The following is a 9,900-nucleotide window of genomic DNA, read 5'->3' on the forward strand; positions in this document are numbered from 1 at the left end:
TGGGGGATTGTGTGGTGAGGGGTTTAGTCCCAGTGCTGGTGTTAGTCGGATCTGTTTGTTGCTCTGATATTTGGCAACAGTTTAGAGACCAGAGATTTCCATGGAGAAGAGTAAAACCCACCCCTGTACCCCAGAGAGTCCCTCCCCCTGGGCCTCCCTTTGGTTCCCATTTCAGCCTGTCTGAGGGGAGAAGTCTGTCCCCACTGCAGACTGTGATGGTGCAGTGTGGAGAGCAGAACCTCCTGGTGAGGGTAAACATGGATTTATTTGGAACCAGGCACCTGATTAAAGCTGCTGACCTGACCCTGGGGTCAGCAGGTTGTCGGCCAACTGGGGTCTACTCTCAGAACCACACCGTCCTCTTTGACTATGGGCTCCATGAATGTGGCAGCAGATTGCAGGTAATGTGATTCCTCAACTCTTGCTCCAATTTCCCTGTGTAGATTACTCCTCACTCTGAGCTCATTAACATTGGGTGAAACTCCAGCCACTTAGTTTGAGGAGATCCCTGAACTCTTCCTCCAATCCCTGTACAGGTTCTTGACATGTTAACTCACACCCAGTGTGAAACTACTTTGTTGACATGTCTCTTATCTTTTATTTAAATAAGATTCTAATTTGTCTCCTAGACTCTACAACTTTCTTCAACTGGTCTTTCCTATTCTCTAACTTTGATTTTCAATTCTATTGGCCTTGCACCTTCACCTACATTTCCCCAAACAAGTCCTTCCTTTTGTTCCTCTGTAGATTTATCCTTTTCCTTCACATGGATATTCTGGTCTGTTGCCTCAACTTCAGGTCAATGGATGTTCAGTGTTGTCGAACCTGTTGGGACTTCTCTTGAAAGACTAAACTCGTGGGATAATTGGGCGACAATGTATTAAAGGGGAACTCCACTTTTGGTTCTTAGACCTGCCGACCCCCTCCATGATTCCACGGACACAGATGAGGTTTAAAAGTGATGTGGTGTTTAGTGCTCCATCCCAGGGGTCAATTGAAGCCCCTTACGGTGGAAGCTCTATTCTATATCGGGTAGAATTCTCATCTAACCTGGCCGAGCCAAATCATTTCAGGGTTTCTGACTGCAGGCCTGAAGTCCCCTGTAATAGAAGGTGGACTGAGCAGAGTAACAGAGGCTGCTCCAGGCAACTTCGCTCAATGGTGGAGCTGCTTCAATCATGTGTCATTGGGGAGCAACTGAAACCCCTCAAACTGCTGCTTAACAGGGTAGGAAAATGACCAGAAATAGCTTTTGTCCAATGAGACCAGCTCTTCATTCCTTCACCTGATGTCTTTCAGATGGCTGGAGATTTCCTGGTCTACACCACCCACCTGAACCACACCCCAAATGCTGGTGGATCAGTTATTGTGAGAACTAATGGAGCTGTCATTCCCATCCAGTGCCACTATTTGAGGTAAGAATCTTTACTCTGTTGCAAATCTGATCTGCTGCTGCTGTAGTGCTCTGAACTTGTCCTGAAATGAGTCCACTGTCCTTTCCAGGAAGGGCAATGTGAGCAGTAACCCCATCAAGCCCACCTGGATCCCATTCAGCTCGACCAAGTCTGGAGAAGGGCTTCTGTCATTCTCACTGCGTCTAATGAATGGTATGTGATGGGTGGACGGGGAGGGCTTTCCTGTCGTTGCCCAATGGGAGTTACACCCACTGTCTCCAACTCTTGTTCTTCAGATGATTGGCTTACAGAGCGCACCTCGACTGTCTACTACCTGGGTGACCTCATTCACATTGAGGCCTCTGTTTCAATGACCAACCACATGCCCCTGAAGCTCTACATTGACAGCTGTGCAGCTACATTGAGCCCAGACAAGGATTCCACCCCAAGATACAACATCATTGAGTACCATGGGTAAGGAGCTCTCTGCTTTCTCCAGCTGCTCTCCTCCCAATGGCTTCACTTGATTCACTTCATGGCCCTTTTTTTGAATCTTCAGTTGCCTCCTGGACAGCAAAGCCGAGGACTCCTTTTCAACCTTTGTGTTGCCCAGAGATGAACATGAGCTGGACAAACTCCAGTTTGACCTGGATGCGTTCCGTTTCTTTGGAGATGACCGTTCCCTGGTAAGAGGAAGCCGATCATTGGGTTCCCCATGTTGGGAGGGGAGTCACTGAATAACAACTTGTATTGAATGTGTCCCTCAGATTTTCATCACCTGTCACCTGAAAGTTGCTGCAGTGGATCGGAGAGATTCCATGAACAAAGCTTGTACTTTCCACAAGATGCAGAATGTGTAAGTTCCCTTTCTCCCACGGGGATGTGTTGTGTGAAGTGATGCACAACCTGGTTGATAAACTGATTCTCTGGTTTAGCTGGACCCCATTGGAAGAATCGACCAATGACGTATGTGCCTGTTGTCATCTGGGCAACTGCAGTGTCACGAGGGAATTCCGATTTGATTCCAGAGGAAGGAGGGATCTTGTATCTGGACCTGGTAGGACATTGATCCTCTCTATGTTGGAGGTCACCCTTTACCCTCTCTAACTGGAATGTTTGATATTGCAGAGAGTGATGCTGAATTGAAGTGGGAGGGTGAGGCCTCACTTGGACCCCTGGTCATTCTGGATCCTGATGTGACAGACCTGGCAACTGAGCCCCTGAATGAGGTTGAGCAAAGGATGCAGGAGAGGTCTCCAGGTGGTGAGTTGGCCGACTGCTAGTTCCCATTTTCCCCTCAGTATTTCCTTCTCTCACCATTGGTTTCTTGTTGCTTTTTAGGTGTGGAGTCTGAGGTGGTCCTGATCTTGGCCCTGAGTGTGAGCGCTGTCTCTCTGATCTCTGCTTCTTTGATCGCCTTGTTCCTGTACAGGAAACACAAGCCAACCCAGTTCAACTCGTTATCAAATGACCAATAAAGCAGTGACTACTTGTATCTTCTAATGGCTGGTTGCTCATTTGTCACTGGATGTTGTGTGGGCTGGAGACAGACAATAAGTGCCAGTCATCAAATAATCAATAAAGTGATTGAATGAGGAACAAATCTCATTGCAGTGAATTTCATTTGGTTACTGACTGAAGACTAGTGTAATAACTAGCTATACAAATGTTCCATGTTCATTGTTGATGAAATGTCTATTGGTCTTGAGGGGTTCTCCTGGTCTTGAGTATCTGTGGTGTGAGTTTGACCAGCCTGACTGTAGTCTCCCTGATCGTCTGACCGTGGGGATATTGAGTCCCACTGAACTGTGCCAAGTTCTCAGTGATTGGGAGCATTTTGTAAATTGATTTGCTGGTCTTGTCATAGGATCATGTTCTACCATTCAATTAGATCATGGCTAATCTCTTAACCCCCATCGACTCACCTTGGTTCCATAAACCCTCAATACCCTTACCTAACACACACCTATTGATCAGTTTTGAAATTCTCAATTAATCCCCTTCACCAGCTTTTGGGAGAAAATTCGAGATTTCCACTCCCCTTTGTGTGAATTGCTTCCTAGTTCTAATTTTAAGGTTATGCGCCTTTGTTCTGGACTCTACTGACGAGTCGGAATAGTTTCTCTCTCTCATCCCCATCAAATCCTTCAATCATCTTAAACATCTCAATTAAATCACCCCTTTACCTTCTGCACACAGGGAATACAAGCCCAGTGTGTGCAACCTGTCCTCATAACTTAACCCTTTTAGCTCCAGTATCCTTCCTGAGCTTCGCTACCCAGAACTGAACGCAGTATTTAAATGGGGTCTGACCAGAGCTTTATATAACTGTAGCATAATTTCCATCCCTCGTGAGATAAAGACCAACATTCCTTTAGCCTGCTAAATTATTTTTGGTACCTGTCCACTAGCTTTCAGTGATTCCTGTACAGGGACCCCTCCATCTCTCTGCTCCTCCACAGTTCCGAGCTTCTCCCCATTTTGAAAATACTCTGATCTTTCTTGGGTGTAAAGTGGGTGATCTCACCCTCCCCCCATGGTGAACTCCACCAGCCACGGTTTTGCCCACTCACTTAATCTATCAATGTCCCTTTGAAACGTTCTACACTATTTATTGTGTCACCTCACTTTGTGTCATCAGTAAACTTGGATATACAGCTCTCTATTCCTTCATCCAAGTCTGTTATAGATAGAGTGAAAAGCTGAGGCCCCAGTACAGATCCCTGGGGGACACCACTGGTCACATCCTGCCAATTTGAGTACAGACCCATTATCCCCACCCTGTCTCCTAACCAATTCTCTACCCTCATCAATAGGTTGCCTCAAATTCCAGATATTTCTCATTTTTGTGACTAGTCTCTTATGTGGAACGCTATCGAATGCCTCCTGGAATTCCACATAAATAACATCCATGAACATTCCCTCATCTACCCCGTTAGTGACCTCAACAAATTTAACTGGGTTTGTTAAACATGACTTATCCTTTACAATCCATGCTGGCTCCATCTTGATCCAAGTGCTCAGTCACTGCCCCTGACAACAGATTCCAGTCGATTAATGTCTCTCATTATCTCTCCTCCCAATAATGGAGTGACATTGGCAATTTTCCAATCCAAGGGGACAATTCCTGAGGAATCTTATCTCCAATAAAAAGTGCCCCTGGGAAGGAGGCACCCCCTTGAGTTGCTGAACATCTCGATGTGACATCAGTGTAGAATCTACATCTTTTATCTAAAAAGAGCAAACTACCCACTAAACAGCCGGGGCCCAATTGTGATTCAGTTACAGTACTGGGTCACCAACAGCAGGTGGCACAGCACCCACACCAATTATAATGAGCACATCCTTGTCCCCCGAGTGGCACTGCCCGGTCACTACAGGAGCCGGGCACCGCCCGGTCACTGCAGGAGCCGGGCACTGCCCGGTCACAACAGGAGCTGGGCACTGCCCGGTCACAACAGGAGCTGGGCACTGCCCGGTCACTACAGGAGCTGGGCACTGCCCGGTCACAACAGGAGCTGGGCACTGCCCGGTCACAACAGGAGCTGGGCACTGCCCGGTCACTACAGGAGCTGGGCACTGCCCGGTCACCACAGGAGCTGGGCACTGCCCGGTCACCACTGGAGCCGGGCACTGCCCGGTCACTACAGGAGCCGGGCACTGCCGGTCACCACAGGAGCCGGGCACTGCCCGGTCACCACAGGAGCCGGGCACTGCCCGGTCACCACTGGAGCCGGGCACTGCCCGGTCACTACAGGAGCCGGGCACTGCCCGGTCACCACAGGAGCCGGGCACTGCCCAGTCACCACAAGAGCTGGGCACTGCCCGGTCAATACAGGAGCTGGGCACTGCCCGGTCATTACACAAGCTGGGCACTGTCTGGTCACTACTGGAGCTGGGCACTGCCCGGTCACTGTCCCCTGTGTGAAAACTCTTGTGAATATTAACTTATTACTGTGAATACAGAGAGACGCCGGGACAACAAAGGAAAAGTCTGACAGTCTCACCCGGGTTTACTGAGAGTTTGCACAAAGTCTCGAGCACAACATACAAACGATGGCTGTGCATTTATAACCTGCCTTCTCCAGCCTCCCAATACATGCGCAGAATTATAGAAGCTGTTATCTGGGCCGAATGGCCTACTCCTGCTCCTATTTTCCATGTAAACCAATCCACATTGTATTTTCTCACAGCAAGACCCCCTGCAGACACTATTTCGAAGGAGAGCGGGGGAGTTCTCCCCGGTGTCCAGATTATCTGGTGATTATCTCATTGCTGTTTGTGGGATCTTGCTGTGCGCAAATTGGCTGCTGCGTTTCCTACATTACAACAGTGACTACACTTAACAAAATACTAAGGGTGTGGGGGGATATACAGACTGGGACAAGCCTTCTGACACTTGCTGTCTCCGATCGCACAGGAGGAGCAGTCACTTGATCGAACAACAGGACGTCCCAAAGCGTTTTACAGCCAATGAAGTACTTTTTGAAGTGCAGTCACTGTTGTAATGTGGGAAACGCAGCAGCCAACTTGCACACAGCAAGATCCCACAAACAGCAGTGAGATAAATGACCAGATTATCTGTTTTAGTGATAATGGTTGAGGGATAAATATTGGCCAGGACACGGGGAGAACTCCTCTCTCTTCTTCGAAATAGAGGGCGTGGGATCTTTTACGTCCACCTGAGAGGGGCCTCCGTTTAACATCTCAACGGAAAGACGGCCCCTCCGACGGTGCAGCACTCCCTCAGTACGGGCACTGGGGGTGTCGGCCTGGATAATGTGCTCAAGTCTCTGGATTGGGGCCACCCAGTGAGGAAGGGGGGGGGCGGGCAGGTCGAAGGATCTCCTCGTGGGCCTGCTCCTGGGCCTGGCCAAGGTGACCATCCACAGGTCCAGGTTGGACACGGCCTGTGGGGTGCAGTCTCTCCGACTGTCTGCCTCTTTTCCGCGGCGTTCTCCGCGCCCGGGTGACCCCTGGAGAGGGAGCACGCGGTGTTTGCCGGTACGCTCGAGGCTTTCCGCGGCCGGTGGGCACCGCAGGGACCGGAGCGCCTATCGTTCAGTATTATGATTGAATTTGATAAGTTTCCTTTGCTTTTTTATGATTTGGGTGATTATCGTTTGTGCCCCTCTCAGGAGGGGGCACTTTAGTTGAGATTGGTTGTTAGGGGGGTTTTTATGATGGTGACACAAGAAGAGGAGACCCAGATTGTCTGCAACCTGGACTAATTCCATTGGATCATCTCCCAATCACTAACCCAGTCTCTCCGTGTGAAGATCTTTTGCGAGACCAACCAATGAGTGAGATTGTTGGAAGATGTCATGAGATTAGTCTATTGGTCGTTTATCCAATTGGTGTCAGGTGACTGACTACAGGCTGTGTATAAAAGGGATCAGTGACTCCCTTCAGTTCCCAGTTGAGCTGTAATAGTTTGTATTATGGGGCAACTAGTGAAGGGTTTGGTTTCTCTGTTGGTTTTGGTCGGAGCTGTTTGTTGCTCTGATACTTGGCAGTGGTTTAGAAACAGGGACTTCCCATGGAACATTGAGAAGGCCACTCCTGCCCCTCCCTTTGGTTCCCATTTCAGCCTGTCTGAGGGGAGAAGTCTGTCCCCACTGCAGACTGTGATGGTGCAGTGTGGAGAGCAGAACCTCCTGGTGAGGGTAGACATGGATTTATTTGGAACCAGGCACCTGATTAAAGCTGCTGACCTGACCCTGGGGTCTGCAGGTTGTCGGCCAACTGGGGTCTACTCTCAGAACCACACTGTCCTCTTTGACTATGGGCTCCATGAATGTGGCAGCAGATTGCAGGTAATGTGATTCCTCAACTCTTGCTCCAATTTCCCTGTGTAGATTACTCCTCACTCTGAACTCATTCACATTGGGTGAAACTCCAGCCACTTAGTTTGAGGAGATCCCTGAACTCTTCCTCCAATCCCTGTACAGGTTCTTGACATGTTCACTCACACCCAGTGTGGAACTACTTTGTTGACATGTTTCATCTTTTTCTTTTAACAAAGATTCTAATTTGTCTCCTAGACACTACAACTTTCTTTAACTGGTCTTTTCTATTCTCTAACTTTGATTTTCAATTCTATTGGCCTTGCACCTTCACCTACATTTCCCCAAACAAGTCCTTCCTTTTGTGCCTCTGTAGATTTATCCTTTTCGTTCTCATGGATATTCTGGTCTGTTGCCTCAACTTCAGGTCAATGGATGTTCAGGGTTGTCGAACCTGTTGGGACTTCTCTTGAAAGACTAAACTCGTGGGATAATTGGGCTACAATGTATTAAAGGGGAACTCCACTTTTGGTTCTTAGACCTGCCGACCCCCTCCATGATTCCATGGACACAGATGAGGTTTAAAAGTGATGTTGTGTTTAGTGCTCCATCCCAGGGGTCAACTGAAGCCCCTTACGGTGGAAGCTCTATTCTATATCGGGTAGAATTCTCATCTAACCTGGCCGAGCCAAATCATTTCAGGGTTTGTGACTGCAGGCCTGAAGTCCCCTGTAATAGAAGGTGGACTGAGCAGAGTAACAGAGGCTGCTCCAGGCAACTTTGCTCAATGGTGGAGCTGCTTCAATCATGTGTCACTGGGGAGCAACTGAAACCCCTCAAACTGCTGCTTAACAGGGTAGGAAAATGACCAGAAAAAGCTTTTGTCCAATGAGACCAGCTCTTCATTCCTTCACCTGATGTCTTTCAGATGGCTGGAGATTTCCTGGTCTACACCACCCACCTGAACCACACCCCAAATGCTGGTGGATCAGTCATTGTGAGAACTAATGGAGCTGTCATTCCCATCCAGTGCCACTATTTGAGGTAAGAATCTTTACTCTGTTGCAAATCTGATCTACGGCTGCTGTAGTTCTCTGAACTTGTCCTAAAATGACTCCACTGTCCTTTCCAGGAAGGGCAATGTGAGCAGTGACCCCATCAAGCCCACCTGGATCCCATTCAGCTCGACCAAGTCTGGAGAAGGGCTTCTGTCATTCTCACTGCGTCTAATGAATGGTATGTGATGGGTGGACGGGGAGGGCTTTCCTCTCGTTGCCCAATGGGAGTTACACCCACTGTCTCCAACTCTTGTTCTTCAGATGACTGGCTTACAGAGCGCACCTCGACTGTCTACTACCTGGGTGACCTCATTCACATTGAGGCCTCTGTTTCAATGACCAACCACATGCCCCTGAAGCTCTACATTGACAGCTGTGCAGCTACATTGAGCCCAGACAAGGATTCCACCCCAAGATACAACATCATTGACTATCATGGGTAAGGAGCTCTCTGCTTTCTCCAGCTGCTCTCCTCTCAATGGCTTCACTTGATTCACTTCATGGCCCTTTTTTTTGAATCTTCAGTTGCCTCCTGGACAGCAAAGCCGAGGACTCCTTTTCAACCTTTGTATTGCCCAGAGATGAACGTGAGCTGGACAAACTCCAGTTTGACCTGGATGCGTTCCGTTTCTTTGGAGATGACCGTTCCCTGGTAAGAGGAAGCCGATCATTGGGTTCCCCATGTTGGGAGGGGAGTCACTGAATAACAACTTGTATTGAATGTGTCCCTCAGATTTTCATCACCTGTCACCTGAAAGTTGCTGCAGTGGATCGGAGAGATTCCATGAACAAAGCTTGTACTTTCCACAAGATGCAGAATGTGTAAGTTCCCTTTCTCCCACGGGGATGTGTTGTGTGAAGTGATGCACAACCTGGTTGATGAACTGATTCTCTGGTTTAGCTGGACCCCATTGGAAGAATCGACCAATGATGTGTGCGCCTGTTGTCATCTGGGCAACTGCGGTGTCACGAGGGAATTCCGACTTGATTCCAGAGGAAGGAGGGATCTTGTATCTGGACCTGGTAGGACATTGATCCTCTCTATGTTGGAGGTCCCCCTTTACCCTCTCTAACTGGAATGTTTGATATTGCAGAGAGTGATGCTGAATTGAAGTGGGAGGGTGAGGCCTCACTTGGACCCCTGGTCATTCTGGATCCTGATGTGACAGACCTGGCAACTGAGCCCCTTAATGTGGTTGAGCAAAGGATGCAGGAGAGGTCTCCAGGTGGTGAGTTGGCCGACTGCTAGTTCCCATTTTCCCCTCAGTATTTCCTTCTCTCACCATTGGTTTCTTGTTGCTTTTTAGGTGTGGAGTCTGAGGTGGTCCTGATTTTGGCCCTGAGTATGAGCGCTGTCTTTCTGATCTCTGCTTCTTTGATCGCCTTGTTCCTGCACAGGAAACACAAGCAAACCCAGTTCAACTAGTTATCAAATGACCAATAAAGCAGTGACTACTTGTATCTTCTAATGGCTGGTTGCTCATTTGTCACTGCATGTTGAGGGCAAGTTAGTTAACACTCAGCCATCCTCCATTGGTTCCTTCTGTTGAAATGGGGTTTGATGGGTCCACGTACCTATTGGATCCAGGGCTTTATAAATAGAGGAGGCAGAGAGTACAGAAGGAAGGAAGTCATGATGAACCTTTTATAAAACACTGGTTC

The 9,900-nt window shown here is 48.5% G+C and overlaps 2 protein-coding genes across 2 annotated transcripts; both read left to right on the forward strand.

Moving 5' to 3' along the window:
* LOC137302400 (zona pellucida sperm-binding protein 3-like) lies at window positions 1–3,439 on the forward strand. Its single transcript, XM_067972043.1, has 9 exons — window positions 1–401; window positions 1,300–1,415; window positions 1,504–1,607; window positions 1,691–1,868; window positions 1,954–2,080; window positions 2,162–2,250; window positions 2,330–2,451; window positions 2,523–2,657; window positions 2,736–3,439. The coding sequence occupies exons 1-9, from the start codon at window positions 216–218 to the stop codon at window positions 2,870–2,872; spliced, it is 1,194 nt and encodes a 397-aa protein (XP_067828144.1). The 5' UTR covers window positions 1–215; the 3' UTR covers window positions 2,873–3,439.
* Window positions 3,440–6,823: 3,384 nt separating this feature from the next.
* On the forward strand, window positions 6,824–9,686 carry LOC137302399 (zona pellucida sperm-binding protein 3-like). Its single transcript, XM_067972042.1, has 9 exons — window positions 6,824–7,210; window positions 8,109–8,224; window positions 8,313–8,416; window positions 8,500–8,677; window positions 8,764–8,890; window positions 8,972–9,060; window positions 9,140–9,261; window positions 9,333–9,467; window positions 9,546–9,686. The coding sequence occupies exons 1-9, from the start codon at window positions 6,836–6,838 to the stop codon at window positions 9,662–9,664; spliced, it is 1,365 nt and encodes a 454-aa protein (XP_067828143.1). The 5' UTR covers window positions 6,824–6,835; the 3' UTR covers window positions 9,665–9,686.
* The last annotated feature ends 214 nt before the right edge of the window (window positions 9,687–9,900 follow it).

This window comes from Heptranchias perlo, chromosome 35 (assembly GCF_035084215.1).
Source record: "Heptranchias perlo isolate sHepPer1 chromosome 35, sHepPer1.hap1, whole genome shotgun sequence".
NCBI classification, from domain to species: domain Eukaryota; kingdom Metazoa; phylum Chordata; class Chondrichthyes; order Hexanchiformes; family Hexanchidae; genus Heptranchias; species Heptranchias perlo.